The following is a 20,680-nucleotide window of genomic DNA, read 5'->3' on the forward strand; positions in this document are numbered from 1 at the left end:
GTGGGAAAAATTGTTTAACAGCACCACCTATTGTCAGGGAAGAGATCCTGCGAATCGATACAAGACCTTAGCTCGACACCTTTTCAGTCCCATATCAACATAATTTGCCCTCAAAAAAGAACCGTTGTAGACAAAACAATTACCACAAGTTTTTAACTAATGTTCAAAATGTTTCTTTAATAAAAAAAACAGACGATTTTGCAGCGATGTTGAAGAAAACTGTTTATTTAAGACACAGAGAAAAACACATATACACACATATATACACACGCACATACATATATGTATATACATACACATATTAATATATACATATATAACATATATATACACGTCGTTTTATATTAAAACTATTCAAAACGTATGCGCTGTATATGATGATTATATAAAGTAGGTGAAGTTCCAGGTTCTTTAACAGTATGCGTTCTACTCTGAACACACCCACAGCTTTTCAGTTCCAGAGGTAAATGGTGACATCTCCTGGACTAAACCTGCAATTGCTCCAATGCATGATAACGATAAGCATCGTGGAATAGAAGCCCCTGCACAGACTGTGTCGACTGTATTGCAGCATCTGCCCCGCACTGCAGTAATGCAGTGTAAGAGATAAAATAACAATTTATGGAAGAAAGATACAATGATGATGATCACTACAGTTAGAAAGGAATGTGATCTGATATCTCGCGAGATTTTGTGCACCACTCCCCTCTGCTGTGATTACGTATCTGCTTCGAATGTAGGTCAAATCCATACTGCAGGTGCGCGTTCGTTTTTGCTGCCGCAGTCTGAAACACTTTTCGCTTCTCATGCCTTCATCCCAACTCTCTTTAAAGGCCAGCATTCCCTCCAGGACCAACCCTGAAAAATGAGATGTGTTTCGACAGGAACAGCTTTTATGTTGTCTGCTGTGTAGGGATACAGGGAAAGGGTGGGGTGAGTGAATGTCAATGGTAGGTTGCAGTGGGAGGACAGACTGTCCGTCGCCATGACAACACTGCTTTATTACGCACGTCGCTGTCCATGGTGCTAAAGACAGGAGGAAGGAGAAAAGAACCAGACGGGGCGGGGTGTAAGAGGAGGATGCAGGAGCAGTATATGCTGTGTAGACAAAGAACAGAGCTACAATCGACCCAGTGTTGAATATTGCAATTTCCTTATAACTATGTTTTACATAAAACTAAGTTTTAAATTATTTTAAAAGCAAACGATTTAAAGAAACACAAATACACAACATCAGACTTGTATTTTCATCTTGGGGGTGTGTCAGTACACACACACAGACACACAGACACATACACAGTTCAATTTGAATGAGTGAATTTGTGAACGTCCCATAGACATAGTGAATTTCCTTGCCCCTTAACCACACCTTAACCATAGCTTAAATTCTTAACCAAACAAAACTATTAAACTAAAAATGTCTTCTTTCCTGGTCTGGACCAAAGAATGTACCCACAAGCACAGCTATACTGATATCATGCGGACAAACACACTCACCTCTCTGGGGAGATGAGGTCATACATGTATGTGATCATGATGTGTTGGTGGAGGAGCTGTGTTAGGTGAAAAGAACTCAAAGGCCTTTGTCAGGTATGAAATTTATTTCAAATGTTAATAATGCCTGTTATAAAGGCATTGTTCTCATTGGTTAAATTTGACTGGATTAAATCAGATTACAATTCTGAACAAAATTACATATTATTTGAATTACTTAGCTCCTCAGCTAATTTCACATGAAGTGAAAATGATTCTGTGCAGCACATATTTTCATTCTTACATGTAAATAAAACACAGAACTTTCTTTTTTCTCTTTGTATTTATTATATCACACAGACAAGAAGATAACATACAGGCTCACATTTCACCGGTCGTTACATACGTCACCGTTTTCATGCCACCATACAGAAGCGCCTTCTGTTTATTTGCCTGGAACACATCACATTGTATACAAGTAATGCAACGTAACCTGTGCTAATGAGTTTAACTACACGTCTTATCAATGTTACTGTGTCACACACTTACTTTGACCATATACATCATATGGCACGGATAAAATAGCAAATGCATTGATACAGTGGGTGTAAAAGCATATGTCAGTTATATACAGTATCAAATTGTTACTTATGCTGGTAAATATTAAACAGTCAGTAATGAAAATGGTTCATTGTATTAAACTGCTAAAAAGGAACGCCGTGAAATATGTAAACAAAAATTATATATATATATATATACTATTAACAAAATCTTAACTGTTTGTTCTAAATATTGACTAAAGATAGATGATTTCTATAGAAATGAATGAAACTGGGAAAAGGAAAGATTATTATAATTGTTTACTCTCAGTAAACACGCTGTGTTAGTTCATATTTTGGTCCCAAGAAATAAAAATGTTCTTTTTTGGTAAAAAAACAAATGTAGAAATGGCTGTGTACATGAAAACAACCAGTAGGTATTAAAATATCCAACACTATCACAACACATGCAAAATAACAGAATGCTAGATAAACAATAGCTTATGCTTCGGCCTTGTATATAACTGGCCTTACGCTTACGTCCAGTAACTGTAAACACAAACTAATATCTTAGCACTTGTTTATTTGAGCCTAGCTTAGATGTTAAGCACAAAGTACAAAAGACGACCGACGTTACAAAATACTGATTTAAAGTGTACACATAAAGTGTAGTGCTTTTCTCACATCAATTGTGCTGTTTGACTTCTTCTCTGTTGTATACATAGAGTATACAGTATATAATACATAAATGCTGTAATGAAGCAAGCACAGAGATGGAGATGAAATATCCATTAACTCAATTTTAGAGAGAGAGAGAGAAATCAGTCTCTTAAAGGCATTTCAATAATCCAGGGTCCATTAGTTCCTTCACTTTCTGTGGCTTCTTTAAACATCTCATCGTCTCTTTGTGCAGTTTTACAGTCGACTTCATTGCAATTACCTTTTTGTTTGATCATTTTTAAGCGTCTCAAGGTGTGGGTGAAGCCTTGGAGAAAGTAGTCTCATGCATATTGAATGAATCGAATGGCCTTTTTTTGATTAATTTTATGTGCTTTGAGGAGAGGAGGGGCAGCTGTTGACCTTCCACCATGTGGTCATCCACGTGAAGCACAGGCAAGACAACTCCACATTGTGTAGAAGAGGAACTGGACTAACTTGGACAGACAAGACTGGGCAGGGGACATGGTGTTCCTCCTTTCATCTGTGAAGCTCATCATGTCAGCAAAGATCCAGGATGCAGATGGAGGCAGGTGACCTTATTTTGAACTGCTGCTGCTGCTGCTGCTGCTGCTGGTGGTGGATGCCTACCAACAAGACAAGACAATTTGGTGAATTAGAAGGAAAACCAGAACAGGGAAAACAAAAAAAAAAAACAACCTGCACCTTATAAATCTCATGCAGTTAAAGTCAAAACAAGGGCATCAAGCAGTGGTTTAAAAGTTCACACAGGTCCTAAAACATATAATAATAATAAAAATAAGTCAATTAATGAAAACCATGCTTCAATATTATAGAAGGAATTGTGGTTTCTAGGTTACTGGGAGACTGGGATTCACTATCTGAAAACAAAAAACATGTCACTCTGTTAATGCTTGCAACATTCACTCAAAAAAAGTCTGTTTTTAAAAATCTGATCATTAATAGTAAGGGAGAGATGAGTCAGTGAGGGGGCCAAGGAATGGTGCGGGGCAAATCTCCACATGCAGAGCATCCTGAGAACATGGTGATTTTGTTAGACAGCAAAGTTTTCTTCACCATCCAGCAACTGCCTGATTGTGAAAACAGCAAAACTCTCAGATGTTAATGGTGTTAGATGAGTTAAAGACCAGTGTTTTTGTTTTGTTTTTTTATTGACTAAGTATTTGTTTACTGTGTGACTGTGTGGCATTAACTCGGAAAAGTAAAAATATATCTTCAGTCTTTGGGTTTGTTTCAGCACAGATCAGAGGCTGATTATGTGTGTAATGCTGCTGAGACAACACAGATATGAAGTTCAAACTTATATCTAAAAAAACAAATATGGTATTTATCACAATAATTTACAGTTTTGTTTTTACAGTCGGCATATATCAGAATAACAAAGGCCAAAGAGAAGGACTTTGTTTAAATCAAATGTACAATCTAAAAATGCCTTTTTTCCCAAAACAAAGCAGGCAAGACAAAAGAGTAAATGAAACATCAACATAAAAAAGATTCACAAACATTTCAAATAATGTCAAGGGCATTTTGGACATGGTAGTGAGAATCCTGCATACCTCCAACTGCAGAATGGACTCCCCTCATTTAGGGTACTTTAGAGGGGAAAGAAAAAAACAAGCATTTTAAAAGTCATGTCAGTGCAGTGATGGGGAAATGGTTATTTGTATGTTGTTATGGTTTATATGAAGCATCTTTAACACGAGTAAACATGAAGGGAAGCAGCCTTGTAAAAAGTATTTTATACCAAGTTAATCCATAAAAGAAAGAGTATGTTAGAGTTTCAAAAGTCACAAGTACACAGTGATAACCCAGCAGTATACTTACCTAGTTAGTAAAGGGGAGGGATATAGAAAAACTTTTTTCCTGCTTTTCTTTTTTGTGACCTGAGGGCACCAAACCATGTGTCTCCCTTACTTCTGATACTGGTTTTCTTAATCATTGTTTTTTGTTGTTTTATTTATACAATTTCTAGGTTGTGAGGAACTTCCGGATCCCACAGTGACGGCTTTGTTTGTTTCCTGAGACACACTGACACTTACGCACTGATTAGATAGATAGATTAGATAGATAGATAGATAGATAGATAGATAGATAGATAGAATTTCTGAAGATTAAAATTTTATCTTGATATTTGTTATCTTCTTCTGAATTCACTGCTCTAAGCCACATTTTGTACCTGCAGAGTAGAGGCAGCTGAGTCACTAGTATCTGTCACTCCTGTTCCTCTTGGGATACTGGACACAATGTACCTGGAGCCCTTCGGCACAGGCTGTCTCACCACCAGCTTTCCTTTCCTGGTCTCTGCCAGAAACAGACTGTACCAGTAGGCATCGTTGGAGACCAGAGTGGAATCTGCGATGGTGGAGTTCCTCTCACTGATCACACTGTTCCTGCTGGGAGGAGCTGTTTGGCTGCTCTTAGGTTTCTGACACTTGAGCACAATGGTGACCAGAATGGTGATGAGAAGGAGAAATGACACAGAGCCCAGACCAATGACCAAGTACAGGTTCAGGGTTGAGAAGAGGTCAGACTCCAGAGGAACCTCAGTCATGTCAGTGTAGGCCTTAACTGCAGTCTCCACTGTGGACAGCTTGATGGTGACTGTAGCAGACAGAGCAGGCTCCCCGTTGTCCTTGGCAACGACCACCAGTCTCAGATGACGTGGATCTCTGTAACTGAACATCCTCATGGTCCGGATCTCCCCATTGTACTGGTCCAGACTGAACAAGGTGGCATCAGTCACCTGTAGGAACTGGTAGGTAATCCTAGAGTTGTGCACAGAGTCTGTGTCTAAAGCGATCACTTTGGCCACCAGAGAACCTTTATCAGTGGATCTGGGAATCTTTTCCTCCACCACAGAGCCATGTGCACGCCACGGAGACACAATAACTGGAGCATTGTCGTTCTGGTCCACTATGATGATGTGTACAGTCACATTACTGCTGAGTGGAGGAGAGCCAGAGTCTCTGGCCTCAATGTGGAAAAGAAACTCCTTCTCAATCTCATAATCAAAGGTTTTCAGAGCGTACAGATCACCATTCTCTGGATTGATGGAGAACAGCATGGACATGGAGGTGTTGGCTATCTCCTTCTCTATGATGAAGTAAACCAGATACTGGTTTTCATGGAGGTCAGGGTCAAAGGCTGTCAGTGAACTGAGCAGAGCCATAGGTGCGTTGTTCTCCATGACACGGATTTTATAAAATGACTGAGGGAATTTGGGGACATTGTCATTAACATCCAGCAGCTCTAAGGTCATAGTTACATTGTCAGATAAAGGAGGAGAACCTCTGTCTTTAACAGTGAACGTTATGTCATATTCTGGAACTTTCTCACGGTCTAATGGCTCTGACACCACCAGTTCAAAATAGTTATCAGAAGATTTTCTCAATTTAAAAGGCATATTATGTGGAATATAAAGATCAACTTCTCCATTATCACCAGAGTCCTTATCACTGACACTAACCACAGCTATCACTGTGTCCACTTCTATGTTCTCCTTCACTGGACTCTGAAATGATTTAACAGAAATTTCTGGATGGTTGTCATTCATGTCTTCAACCAGAATCTTTATGGTACATTGTCCTGATAAACTATTGGCTCCATGGTCAGTAGCTATAACTTCCATGTCAAAAATCCTGAAGTCCTCATAGTTTAACATTCCTTTGACTGTAATTTCACCAGTGGAAGGATTTAGGTGGAATGTTTGCTGTGTTTTCTCTGATGTATATAAACTATAGGAATATCAAACGACGGGGCGTTGTCGTTCACGTCCAGCACACGGACCACGATGCTGGCTGTACCTGTGCGTGTAGGAGTTCCACCATCCACAGCAGTCAGTATCAGGTTATGAACCGACTGCTGCTCTCTGTCTAAGGGTTTAATTAGGATCAAATCAGCGAACTTTGATCCGTCTCTACCGGTTTGAATTTCAAGTTCAAAATGATCACTCGAGCTCAGGTGATAATTTTTCACAGAATTACTTCCGACATCTGGATCCGCTGCGTTATTCAGTGAGAACCTCTCCCCGATGGGGCTTGACTCAGAGATGTCCAGATGCATCGTTTCTCTGCGGAAATGTGGAGCGTTGTCGTTGATGTCAATGATTTCCACCTCAATGTTAAACATACGTATCGGGTTTTCAATCGTCGCGTCCAATTTTAAAAAACAATATGTTGTTGTTTTCAATGGGCATAACAACTCCCTGTCGATCCTCTCTGAAATGTACAACTCCCCAGTGCTCCTGTTGATGTCCAGGTATTTCTTATTGGCCACCACATCAATGCGCATTTGTCTTCCACTCAGCGTCTGGACATCCAATCCCAAATCAGTCGCCAAATTTGCGACGACAGATCCTTCCTCCATTTCTTCTGGAACAGAATAATGGGTGACGCTTGTGCCCGTGTTCATCATGGCAAAAAGACAAATAAATACGGGAACGCACCGTCCTCCGGTCAGCTGTGCCAAAGCCTGCGTCATGGTGGTGCTCCGGTGTTCACAGCCTGTGAAGTTGTCAACTCTGCGACTAATCACGTCCTCGTTTAATGAGCGAAAAATCCGAATAACTTCACAGAAACAAGGTCTGCATCCAAAGAGGAAGTGACGCGTCTTAAGAGTATCTCACATTCCTCCAATAAACGATCTTCAAAACAATGACCTCACGGGTGGGTAGGTTTTTACGGGAATCAGCGACAAAAATGTTCTGTTTTCAATTATTGATAAACAAACCATTTTATTGTGCTCGACTCAAGATAGATTATAAACAATGTAGTAAAAAAAAAACGAAAAGAACAAAAATCAGACTGTCGATGGCGTTTGTAAAGTTGAATTGAATCGTTATGAGATAATGTCGAGCCTAAAATACTAACACATTGAGTATCTTAACGAATCCGAAGTATAATAATAATAACAGCATTAACGTTCATTATTATTGTTATTATTATTAGTAGTAGTATTGTTGTTGTTGTTGTTGTTATAATCAGTTAATTATTACCATGCACAACAATAATAATTATTATTATTATTATATTAATAATATTTCTACTTTAACATTTTGTTTGTTTCGTTTACATTACATATTTAAGAGGTTTTTTTATATACAAGCAACATGTACTGACGGCATTCTGTTTCAGTCCTGCTTTTTCATTTAACGCAGTGTTAGTACTTTAAAACAATAAAAAGCATTTACTAAGTAGGATAATTCTACTCATATGTGAGGCTATTTTTTTACTATTTAACTATTTGTTAGGTGTCAGGTAGCACGGCATGTTTGTATATATGGGCAGGCGTGTATAGAGTACTGAATGTGTGTTATTGGTATCTATACGTATGTGTGTATGAGTGTCTACACGGGTTTCAAAGAAAGACTGCTATTCGTTCTTCCCACTGCTTTTTGAATATGCATTCTATTTTTGTCAATACTCAGTATGTATTCCTTTTTTTTCATTAATTTTCATATTCGAAAAAGACTTAAATCAATCAATCAATTTGAATTTTCCACTATTAATGGAGACATTCCTTGAGTCCTTGAAAGGTAAATGAAAAAAAAAGGTCCAAAATAAACAGTAACATTTAGGTAGTGAAGAAACAACTTGTATATTTAACAAATTATTTTATATAAATTCTACTTAAACAACACTAAAAATCGAGGAGGTATTTGTGTGTATTTGGATGTAGGCATAATTTTGCAAGTTTGTTAAATTAAGTAATTGTGTCAAAATATATGACTCATTGTTGGTTGCAAATTTATGAACATTCTAAGAATAAAGTGAAAAAAACATTTCTGGGTATCAGTCAGGCTGTGAAAACTGTTAGCAATGAGGGGAGAAATAAATTGATTACATTTTAGTAGTAGTGTAAAATTAATCTTAAGAACATTTCTTCTCATACCTGCAGTGTGGAAGCAGCTGAGTCACTAGTATCTGTCACTCCTGTTCCTCTCGGGATACTGGACACAATGTATCTGGAGCCCTTCGGCACAGGCTGTCTCACCACCAGCTTTCCTTTCCTGGTCTCTGCCAGAAACAGACTGTACCAGTAGGCATCGTTGGAGACCAGAGTGGAATCTGCGATGGTGGAGTTCCTCTCACTGATCACACTGTTCCTGCTGGGAGGAGCTGTTTGGCTGCTCTTAGGTTTCTGACACTTGAGCACAATGGTGACCAGAATGGTGATGAGAAGGAGAAATGACACAGAGCCCAGACCAATGACCAAGTACAGGTTCAGGGTTGAGAAGAGGTCAGACTCCAGAGGAACCTCAGTCATGTCAGTGTAGGCCTTAACTGCAGTCTCCACTGTGGACAGCTTGATGGTGACTGTAGCAGACAGAGCAGGCTCCCCGTTGTCCTTGGCAACGACCACCAGTCTCAGATGACGTGGATCTCTGTAACTGAACATCCTCATGGTCCGGATCTCCCCATTGTACTGGTCCAGACTGAACAAGGTGGCATCAGTCACCTGTAGGAACTGGTAGGTAATCCTAGAGTTGTGCACAGAGTCTGTGTCTAAAGCGATCACTTTGGCCACCAGAGAACCTTTATCAGTGGATCTGGGAATCTTTTCCTCCACCACAGAGCCATGTGCACGCCACGGAGACACAATAACTGGAGCATTGTCGTTCTGGTCCACTATGATGATGTGTACAGTCACATTACTGCTGAGTGGAGGAGAGCCAGAGTCTCTGGCCTCAATGTGGAAAAGAAACTCCTTCTCAATCTCATAATCAAAGGTTTTCAGAGCGTACAGATCACCATTCTCTGGATTGATGGAGAACAGCATGGACATGGAGGTGTTGGCTATCTCCTTCTCTATGATGAAGTAAACCAGATACTGGTTTTCATGGAGGTCAGGGTCAAAGGCTGTCAGTGAACTGAGCAGAGCCATAGGTGCGTTGTTCTCCATGACACGGATTTTATAAAATGACTGAGGGAATTTGGGGACATTGTCATTAACATCCAGCAGCTCTAAGGTCATAGTTACATTGTCAGATAAAGGAGGAGAACCTCTGTCTTTAACAGTGAACGTTATGTCATATTCTGGAATTTTCTCACGGTCCATTTGTTCTGACACCAATAGTTCATAGTAGTTGTCAGACGACTCTCTGAGCCTAAAAGGCATATTATGTGGAATATAAAGATCAACTTCTCCATTATCACCAGAGTCCTTATCACTGACACTAACCACAGCTATCACTGTGTCCACTTCTATGTTCTCCTTCACTGGACTCTGAAATGATTTAACAGAAATTTCTGGATCATTCATATCACTCACTTGGATAGTCACTTTACACTGTCCAGTTAAAGAGACTTGTCCTTTATCACTAGCAACAACTTCTAGTTCATAAAGTTTATCTTCTTCATAATTAATCATTTCTTTGACTGTAACTTCACCGTTTTCTGGATTCAGATTAAACATGTTCTGTGTTCTCTCTGAAGTATACAAACTATAGGAATAAACTATATCAGAATTGGAGCCTTCATCTAAATCAGTGGCGCTGAGTTTTAGAACTAAACTTCCTATCGGGGAGTTCTCCATCACCTGGACCACGTATCTGTCTTTGTCAAACGACGGGGCGTTGTCGTTCACGTCCAGCACACGGACCACGATGCTGGCTGTACCTGTGCGTGTAGGAGTTCCACCATCCACAGCAGTCAGTACCAGGTTATGAACCGACTGCTGCTCTCTGTCTAAGGGTTTTTTAAGCACCAAATCAGCGAACTTCGTCCCATCTCTTCCCGTCTGAATTTCAATGGCAAAATATTCACTCGAGCTCAGATGGTAATTTTTCACAGAATTACTTCCGACATCTGGATCCGCTGCGTTATTCAGTGAGAACCTCTCCCCGATGGGGCTTGACTCAGAGATGTCCAGATGCATCGTTCCTCTGCGGAAATGTGGAGCGTTGTCGTTGATGTCAATGATTTCCACCTCAATGTTAAACATACGTATCGGGTTTTCAATCGTCGCGTCCAATTTTAAAAAACAATATGTTGTTGTTTTCAATGGGCATAACAACTCCCTGTCGATCCTCTCTGAAATGTACAACTCCCCAGTGCTCCTGTTGATGTCCAGGTATTTCTTATTGGCCACCACATCAATGCGCATTTGTCTTCCACTCAGCGTCTGGACATCCAATCCCAAATCAGTCGCCAAATTTGCGACGACAGATCCTTCCTCCATTTCTTCTGGAACAGAATAATGGGTGACGCTTGTGCCCGTGTTCATCATGGCAAAAAGACAAATAAATACGGGAACGCACCGTCCTCCGGTCAGCTGTGCCAAAGCCTGCGTCATGGTGGTGCTCCGGTGTTCACAGCCTGTGAAGTTGTCAACTCTGCGACTAATCACGTCCTCGTTTAATGAGCGAAAAATCCGAATAACTTCACAGAAACAAGGTCTGCATCCAAAGAGGAAGTGACGCGTCTTAAGAGTATCTCACATTCCTCCAATAAACGATCTTCAAAACAATGACCTCACGGGTGGGTAGGTTTTTACGGGAATCAGCGACAAAAATGTTCTGTTTTCAATTATTGATAAACAAACCATTTTATTGTGCTCGACTCAAGATAGATTATAAACAATGTAGTAAAAAAAAAACGAAAAGAACAAAAATCAGACTGTCGATGGCGTTTGTAAAGTTGAATTGAATCGTTATGAGATAATGTCGAGCCTAAAATACTAACACATTGAGTATCTTAACGAATCCGAAGTATAATAATAATAACAGCATTAACGTTCATTATTATTGTTATTATTATTAGTAGTAGTATTGTTGTTGTTGTTGTTGTTGTTGTTATAATCAGTTAATTATTACCATGCACAACAATAATAATTATTATTATTATTATATTAATAATATTTCTACTTTAACATTTTGTTTGTTTCGTTTACATTACATATTTAAGAGGTTTTTTTATATACAAGCAACATGTACTGACGGCATTCTGTTTCAGTCCTGCTTTTTCATTTAACGCAGTGTTAGTACTTTAAAACAATAAAAAGCATTTACTAAGTAGGATAATTCTACTCATATGTGAGGCTATTTTTTTACTATTTAACTATTTGTTAGGTGTCAGGTAGCACGGCATGTTTGTATATATGGGCAGGCGTGTATAGAGTACTGAATGTGTGTTATTGGTATCTATACGTATGTGTGTATGAGTGTCTACACGGGTTTCAAAGAAAGACTGCTATTCGTTCTTCCCACTGCTTTTTGAATATGCATTCTATTTTTGTCAATACTCAGTATGTATTCCTTTTTTTTCATTAATTTTCATATTCGAAAAAGACTTAAATCAATCAATCAATTTGAATTTTCCACTATTAATGGAGACATTCCTTGAGTCCTTGAAAGGTAAATGAAAAAAAAAGGTCCAAAATAAACAGTAACATTTAGGTAGTGAAGAAACAACTTGTATATTTAACAAATTATTTTATATAAATTCTACTTAAACAACACTAAAAATCGAGGAGGTATTTGTGTGTATTTGGATGTAGGCATAATTTTGCAAGTTTGTTAAATTAAGTAATTGTGTCAAAATATATGACTCATTGTTGGTTGCAAATTTATGAACATTCTAAGAATAAAGTGAAAAAAACATTTCTGGGTATCAGTCAGGCTGTGAAAACTGTTAGCAATGAGGGGAGAAATAAATTGATTACATTTTAGTAGTAGTGTAAAATTAATCTTAAGAACATTTCTTCTCATACCTGCAGTGTGGAAGCAGCTGAGTCACTAGTATCTGTCACTCCTGTTCCTCTCGGGATACTGGACACAATGTATCTGGAGCCCTTCGGCACAGGCTGTCTCACCACCAGCTTTCCTTTCCTGGTCTCTGCCAGAAACAGACTGTACCAGTAGGCATCGTTGGAGACCAGAGTGGAATCTGCGATGGTGGAGTTCCTCTCACTGATCACACTGTTCCTGCTGGGAGGAGCTGTTTGGCTGCTCTTAGGTTTCTGACACTTGAGCACAATGGTGACCAGAATGGTGATGAGAAGGAGAAATGACACAGAGCCCAGACCAATGACCAAGTACAGGTTCAGGGTTGAGAAGAGGTCAGACTCCAGAGGAACCTCAGTCATGTCAGTGTAGGCCTTAACTGCAGTCTCCACTGTGGACAGCTTGATGGTGACTGTAGCAGACAGAGCAGGCTCCCCGTTGTCCTTGGCAACGACCACCAGTCTCAGATGACGTGGATCTCTGTAACTGAACATCCTCATGGTCCGGATCTCCCCATTGTACTGGTCCAGACTGAACAAGGTGGCATCAGTCACCTGTAGGAACTGGTAGGTAATCCTAGAGTTGTGCACAGAGTCTGTGTCTAAAGCGATCACTTTGGCCACCAGAGAACCTTTATCAGTGGATCTGGGAATCTTTTCCTCCACCACAGAGCCATGTGCACGCCACGGAGACACAATAACTGGAGCATTGTCGTTCTGGTCCACTATGATGATGTGTACAGTCACATTACTGCTGAGTGGAGGAGAGCCAGAGTCTCTGGCCTCAATGTGGAAAAGAAACTCCTTCTCAATCTCATAATCAAAGGTTTTCAGAGCGTACAGATCACCATTCTCTGGATTGATGGAGAACAGCATGGACATGGAGGTGTTGGCTATCTCCTTCTCTATGATGAAGTAAACCAGATACTGGTTTTCATGGAGGTCAGGGTCAAAGGCTGTCAGTGAACTGAGCAGAGCCATAGGTGCGTTGTTCTCCATGACACGGATTTTATAAAATGACTGAGGGAATTTGGGGACATTGTCATTAACATCCAGCAGCTCTAAGGTCATAGTTACATTGTCAGATAAAGGAGGAGAACCTCTGTCTTTAACAGTGAACGTTATGTCATATTCTGGAACTTTCTCACGGTCTAATGGCTCTGACACCACCAGTTCAAAATAGTTATCAGAAGATTTTCTCAATTTAAAAGGCATATTATGTGGAATATAAAGATCAACTTCTCCATTATCACCAGAGTCTTTATCACTGACACTAACTACAGCTATCACTGTGTCCACTTCTATGTTCTCCTTCACTGGACTCTGAAATGATTTAACAGAAATTTCTGGATGGTTGTCATTCATGTCTTCAACCAGAATCTTTATGGTACATTGTCCTGATAAACTATTGGCTCCATGGTCAGTAGCTATAACTTCCATGTCAAAAATCCTGAAGTCCTCATAGTTTAACATTCCTTTGACTGTAATTTCACCAGTGGAAGGATTTAGGTGAAATGTTTGCTGTGTTTTCTCTGATGTATATAAACTATAGGAATAAGTTATATCAGAGTTTGATCCTTCATCCAAATCCACTGCATTAAGATCAATAACCAGACTTCCTATTGGTGAGTTTTCCATTATCTTCACATTTAAAACCGATTCATTAAATACAGGAGCATTATCATTTGTATCTAACACACGGACAATAACACTGGCAGTACCTGAACGAGCTGGTGTGCCTCCATCCACGGCAGTGAGAGTTAGTTTATGAACCTCCTGCTCCTCTCGATCTAACGTCTTTTTTAATATTAGATCTGCAAACTTAGTTCCTTCTCCCCCTGTCTGTGATTCAATGTTAAAATACTCACTTTCACTCAAATAGTATGTTTTTACAGAGTTACTTCCTACGTCAGGATCGACTGCATTACTCAGTGAGAATCTCTCTCCTTTAGGCGCCGCCTCAGAAATGTCTAAATGTATGGTGTCCCTGCGAAACTGCGGGGCGTTGTCGTTAATATCTAGTATTTCTACTTCTATGTTAAATATTCGCACTGGGTTCTCTAGTATCGCCTCCAATCGAAGATAGCACGAATAGGATGACTTGGTAGTGCAAATATATTCCCTGTCTATCTTCTCGATGATGAACAGTTCACCAGTCTCTTTGTTCACGTCCATGTATTTCTTGTTCGCGATGATATCAAGACGCATCTTCCTCTGATCCAGTGTCTTCACATCCAGTCCGAGATCAGTAGCGAGGTTAGCCACAACGGATCCTTCTTTCATCTCCTCCGGAATTGAATAATGCGTCACTGAAGCCGAAATGTTGCGAACAAAAGACAGAAAAAACAAAACGAGAAAATACGTCCTGCTCGACTCCATTGCTGACCGAAAAAAATTTGAATTCCTTGTATTCAGCTCAGTCTTTTACCGTAAGATCCCAGCGATACTAAATATATCAGTCCTAATCCCGCACACACATATTTAAATTTATACAGACGGTAATTTAAAGATTAAACCTGTTTCCATCTGCGTGTTGGTCTTTCAGCACCATGGAACTGACCGTTTCATCCAATCCGATGCATGAACGAGGTTCACTGTCATAACGTCATTTATGCCGGGTTTTATGCAGGGAATAGCGCCACCACTACAAATGCGGTAGATCTCTGGCTGCATTTGATCAGATGTAACTCAATACTTCATAATTTTGAAAAAGTAAGTATAAATAGGACTTCACTCTTTAAAAAATGTTTTTTTCTTATTCTCTTTTTTTTTCACAACAATACAAGGTTTGAGAAAAAAAGATCTATATGACAATAAACGTGTCTAGAAAGATTAAAGTGAGGGCTTGTTCCTACCTGCAGAGTAGAGGCAGCTGAGTCACTAGTATCTGTCACTCCTGTTCCTCTCGGGATACTGGACACAATGTATCTGGAGCCCTTCGGCACAGGCTGTCTCACCACCAGCTTTCCTTTCCTGGTCTCTGCCAGAAACAGACTGTACCAGTAGGCATCGTTGGAGACCAGAGTGGAATCTGCGATGGTGGAGTTCCTCTCACTGATCACACTGTTCCTGCTGGGAGGAGCTGTTTGGCTGCTCTTAGGTTTCTGACACTTGAGCACAATGGTGACCAGAATGGTGATGAGAAGGAGAAATGACACAGAGCCCAGACCAATGACCAAGTACAGGTTCAGGGTTGAGAAGAGGTCAGACTCCAGAGGAACCTCAGTCATGTCAGTGTAGGCCTTAACTGCAGTCTCCACTGTGGACAGCTTGATGGTGACTGTAGCAGACAGAGCAGGCTCCCCGTTGTCCTTGGCAACGACCACCAGTCTCAGATGACGTGGATCTCTGTAACTGAACATCCTCATGGTCCGGATCTCCCCATTGTACTGGTCCAGACTGAACAAGGTGGCATCAGTCACCTGTAGGAACTGGTAGGTAATCCTAGAGTTGTGCACAGAGTCTGTGTCTAAAGCGATCACTTTGGCCACCAGAGAACCTTTATCAGTGGATCTGGGAATCTTTTCCTCCACCACAGAGCCATGTGCACGCCACGGAGACACAATAACTGGAGCATTGTCGTTCTGGTCCACTATGATGATGTGTACAGTCACATTACTGCTGAGTGGAGGAGAGCCAGAGTCTCTGGCCTCAATGTGGAAAAGAAACTCCTTCTCAATCTCATAATCAAAGGTTTTCAGAGCGTACAGATCACCATTCTCTGGATTGATGGAGAACAGCATGGACATGGAGGTGTTGGCTATCTCCTTCTCTATGATGAAGTAAACCAGATACTGGTTTTCATGGAGGTCAGGGTCAAAGGCTGTCAGTGAACTGAGCAGAGCCATAGGTGCGTTGTTCTCCATGACACGGATTTTATAAAATGACTGAGGGAATTTGGGGACATTGTCATTAACATCCAGCAGCTCTAAGGTCATAGTTACATTGTCAGATAAAGGAGGAGAACCTCTGTCTTTAACAGTGAACGTTATGTCATATTCTGGAACTTTCTCACGGTCTAATGGCTCTGACACCACCAGTTCAAAATAGTTATCAGAAGATTTTCTCAATTTAAAAGGCATATTATGTGGAATATAAAGATCAACTTCTCCATTATCACCAGAGTCCTTATCACTGACACTAACCACAGCTATCACTGTGTCCACTTCTATGTTCTCCTTCACTGGACTCTGAAATGATTTAACAGAAATTTCTGGATGGTTGTCATTCATGTCTTCAACCAGAATCTTTATGGTACATTGTCCTGATAAACTATTGGCTCCATGGTCAGTAGCTATAACTTCCATGTCAAAAATCCTGAAGTCCTCATAGTTTAACATTCCTTTGACTGTAATTTCACCAGTGGAAGGATTTAGGTGGAATGTTTGCTGTGTTTTCTCTGATGTATATAAACTATAGGAATAGAATCTTTTCCTCCACCACAGAGCCATGTGCACGCCACGGAGACACAATAACTGGAGCATTGTCGTTCTGGTCCACTATGATGATGTGTACAGTCACATTACTGCTGAGTGGAGGAGAGCCAGAGTCTCTGGCCTCAATGTGGAAAAGAAACTCCTTCTCAATCTCATAATCAAAGGTTTTCAGAGCGTACAGATCACCATTCTCTGGATTGATGGAGAACAGCATGGACATGGAGGTGTTGGCTATCTCCTTCTCTATGATGAAGTAAACCAGATACTGGTTTTCATGGAGGTCAGGGTCAAAGGCTGTCAGTGAACTGAGCAGAGCCCCAGGTGCATTGTTCTCCAAGACACGGATTTTATAAAGTGACTGAGGGAATTTGGGGACATTGTCATTAACATCCAGCAGCTCTAAGGTCATAGTTACATTGTCAGATAAAGGAGGAGAACCTCTGTCTTTAACAGTGAACGTTATGTCATATTCTGGAACTTTCTCACGGTCTAATGGCTCTGACACTACCACTTCAAAATAGTTATCAGAAGATTTTCTCAATTCAAAAGGCATATTATGTGGAATATAAAGATCAACTTCTCCATTATCACCAGAGTCTTTATCACTGACACTAACTACAGCTATCACTGTGTCCACTTCTATGTTCTCCTTCACTGGACTCTGAAATGATTTAACAGAAATTTCTGGATGGTTGTCATTCATGTCTTCAACCAGAATCTTTATGGTACATTGTCCTGATAAACTATTGGCTCCATGGTCAGTAGCTATAACTTCCATGTCAAAAATCCTGAAGTCCTCATAGTTTAACATTCCTTTGACTGTAATTTCACCAGTGGAAGGATTTAGGTGGAATGTTTGCTGTGTTTTCTCTGATGTATATAAACTATAGGAATACGTTATATCAGAGTTTGATCCTTCATCCAAATCCACTGCATTAAGATCAATAACCAGACTTCCTATTGGTGAGTTTTCTGTTATTTTAACATTTAATACCGTTTCCTCAAATACCGGTGCATTGTCATTGGTATCAAGCACATGGACAATAACACTGGCTGTACTGGAACGTGCAGGTGTTCCTCCATCTACTGCTGTAAGTATCAAATTGTGAACAGCCTGCCTCTCCCGGTCCAACCCTTTCATCAATATCAAATCAGCGAACTTTGACCCCTCTCTCCCAGTCTGCACCTCAATATTAAAATATTCACTTTCACTCAGATGATATGTTTTTACAGAATTGCTTCCTACGTCAGCATCAACCGCATTACTGAGAGAAAATCTCTCTCCTTTAGGCGCGGCTTCTGAAATATCTAAGTGTATAGCGTCCCTACGAAACTGCGGGGCGTTGTCGTTGATATCCAAAATTTCTACCTCTATGTTAAATATTCGCAGTGGGCTTTCTAGTGTCACCTCCAACCTAAGATAGCAAGACGATTTTGCAGCAGAACAAATATATTCTCTAGATTTTGCAGGACAAATATATTCTCGGTCAATCTTCTCAACAATGTACAGGTCACCAGTCTCTTTGTTCACGTCCAGATATTTTTTGTTAGCGATGATGTCTACCCGCATCTTCCTCTGAGTCAACGTTTTTACATCCAGTCCGAGATCGGTAGCTAGGTTCGCTACAACTGAACCTTCTTTCATTTCCTCGGGAATGGAAAAGTGCGACACCGATGAGGAGATGTTGTGAATTAAAGAGAAAAAAGCAGCTACAAACAGCACGTACCTTGTGCATAAATCCATTGTTGCAGAGAATCTCTTTGTTTTGAGCGTGTTCCTCGTAATGCAGTCTGTTTTCGCTTTATTTGTCAGATAACGTTGAGATTTTCTTTGGGTCCATGAAAGCTTTCCAATAACGTGGACGTTTAATGTGTCTCCCAATTAATTCGTGAGCTTTCCTTTTTTTTTTTTTTCCAACAACGGCGTTTCAGCAGCACGGAGCTATCCGACCAAGTCAAGACTCCGTGACGACAATGGTGTCGTGGTGCTCATACACTCACTTCCATGAAACAACAGCGCCACCCTTCAGCTAATTAATACAATTTCAGCTATGTTGAGTTTTAAAGAAATATTAATGGCAAGGGAATTAGAAATAGAAGAAAATAAGAGTTGAGGTGTAAGAGATTAAATTATGACCTGATTTATGAAATGTTTAAAAAGCAAAACTAAAATCAAATTGTGAAAATACAATAATTTAGAATATAGGAATAAAAATGTTTTTTTTTGAGATCTTTTACTCTTACCTGCAGCGTGGAAGCAGCTGAGTCACTAGTATCTGTCACTCCTGTTCCTCTCGGGATACTGGACACAATGTATCTGGAGCCCTTCGGCACAGGCTGTCTCACCACCAGCTTTCCTTTCCTGGTCTCTGCCAGAAACAGACTGTACCAGTAGGCATCGTTGGAGACCAGAGTGGAATCTGCGATGGTGGAGTTCCTCTCACTGATCACACTGTTCCTGCTGGGAGGAGCTGTTTGGCTGCTCTTAGGTTTCTGACACTTGAGCACAATGGTGACCAGAATGGTGATGAGAAGGAGAAATGACACAGAGCCCAGACCAATGACCAAGTACAGGTTCAGGGTTGAGAAGAGGTCAGACTCCAGAGGAACCTCAGTCATGTCAGTGTAGGCCTTAACTGCAGTCTCCACTGTGGACAGCTTGATGGTGACTGTAGCAGACAGAGCAGGCTCCCCGTTGTCCTTGGCAACGACCACCAGTCTCAGATGACGTGGATCTCTGTAACTGAACATCCTCATGGTCCGGATCTCCCCATTGTACTGGTCCAGACTGAACAAGGTGGCATCAGTCACCTGTAGGAACTGGTAGGTAATCCTAGAGTTGTGCACAGAGTCTGTGTCTAAAGCGATCACTTTGGCCACCAGAGAACCTTTATCAGTGGATCTGGGAATCTTTTCCTCCACCACAGAGCCATGTGCACGCCACGGAGACACAATAACTGGAGCATTGTCGTTCTGGTCCACTATGATGATGTGTACAGTCACATTACTGCTGAGTGGAGGAGAGCCAGAGTCTCTGGCCTCAATGTGGAAAAGAAACTCCTTCTCAATCTCATAATCAAAGGTTTTCAGAGCGTACAGATCACCATTCTCTGGATTGATGGAGAACAGCATGGACATGGAGGTGTTGGCTATCTCCTTCTCTATGATGAAGTAAACCAGATACTGGTTTTCATGGAGGTCAGGGTCAAAGGCTGTCAGTGAACTGAGCAGAGCCATAGGTGCGTTGTTCTCCATGACACGGATTTTATAAAATGACTGAGGGAATTTGGGGACATTGTCATTAACATCCAGCAGCTCTAAGGTCATAGTTACATTGTCAGATAAAGGAGGAGAACCTCTGTCTTTAACAGTGAACGTTATGTCATATTCTGGAACTTTCTCACGGTCTAATGGCTCTGACACCACCAGTTCAAAATAGTTATCAGAAGATTTTCTCAATTTAAAAGGCATATTATGTGGAATATAAAGATCAACTTCTCCATTATCACCAGAGTCCTTATCACTGACACTAACCACAGCTATCACTGTGTCCACTTCTATGTTCTCCTTCACTGGACTCTGAAATGATTTAACAGAAATTTCTGGATGGTTGTCATTCATGTCTTCAACCAGAATCTTTATGGTACATTGTCCTGATAAACTATTGGCTCCATGGTCAGTAGCTATAACTTCCATGTCAAAAATCCTGAAGTCCTCATAGTTTAACATTCCTTTGACTGTAATTTCACCAGTGGAAGGATTTAGGTGGAATGTTTGCTGTGTTTTCTCTGATGTATATAAACTATAGGAATA

General features: G+C 40.5%; 2 protein-coding genes across 3 annotated transcripts; both read right to left on the reverse strand.

Annotated features, from left to right (window-relative positions):
* Positions 1–1,796: 1,796 nt before the first annotated feature.
* On the reverse strand, positions 1,797–11,405 carry LOC107989611 (protocadherin alpha-C2-like). 2 transcript variants are annotated; one of them, XM_025063007.1, is made up of 3 exons: positions 8,601–11,405; positions 4,268–4,303; positions 1,797–3,316 (listed from the first exon to the last, which is right to left on the reverse strand). In XM_025063007.1, the coding sequence occupies exons 1-2, from the start codon at positions 11,001–11,003 to the stop codon at positions 4,292–4,294; spliced, it is 2,415 nt and encodes an 804-aa protein (XP_024918775.1). In that variant the 5' UTR covers positions 11,004–11,405; the 3' UTR covers positions 1,797–3,316; positions 4,268–4,291. The 2 variants fall into 2 exon arrangements, with proteins under 2 accessions (XP_024918775.1, XP_016894824.2); XM_017039335.2 differs by lacking the exon at positions 4,268–4,303.
* Positions 11,406–12,216: 811 nt separating this feature from the next.
* Positions 12,217–15,173, reverse strand: LOC103390904 (protocadherin alpha-C2-like). The gene has a single exon (XM_008326971.3). The coding sequence runs from the start codon at positions 14,808–14,810 to the stop codon at positions 12,414–12,416; it is 2,397 nt and encodes a 798-aa protein (XP_008325193.1). The 5' UTR covers positions 14,811–15,173; the 3' UTR covers positions 12,217–12,413.
* Positions 15,174–20,680: the final 5,507 nt, after the last annotated feature.

This window comes from Cynoglossus semilaevis, chromosome 15 (genome assembly GCF_000523025.1).
Source record: "Cynoglossus semilaevis isolate Cse_v1.0 chromosome 15, Cse_v1.0, whole genome shotgun sequence".
In the NCBI taxonomy this organism is placed as follows: Eukaryota; Metazoa; Chordata; class Actinopteri; order Pleuronectiformes; family Cynoglossidae; genus Cynoglossus; species Cynoglossus semilaevis.

Excerpts from the sequence above, each read along its gene's own strand:
- LOC107989611 (XM_017039335.2), bottom strand. The coding sequence starts at position 11,003 with ATGACGCAGGCTTTGGCACAGCTGACCGGAGGACGGTGCGTTCCCGTA. Across the intron at positions 3,317-8,600 it reads CAGCTGCTTCCACACTGCAG|GCATCCACCACCAGCAGCAG; the intron begins GTATGAGAAGAA and ends TCTTGTTGGTAG.
- LOC103390904 (XM_008326971.3), bottom strand. The coding sequence starts at position 14,810 with ATGGAGTCGAGCAGGACGTATTTTCTCGTTTTGTTTTTTCTGTCTTTT.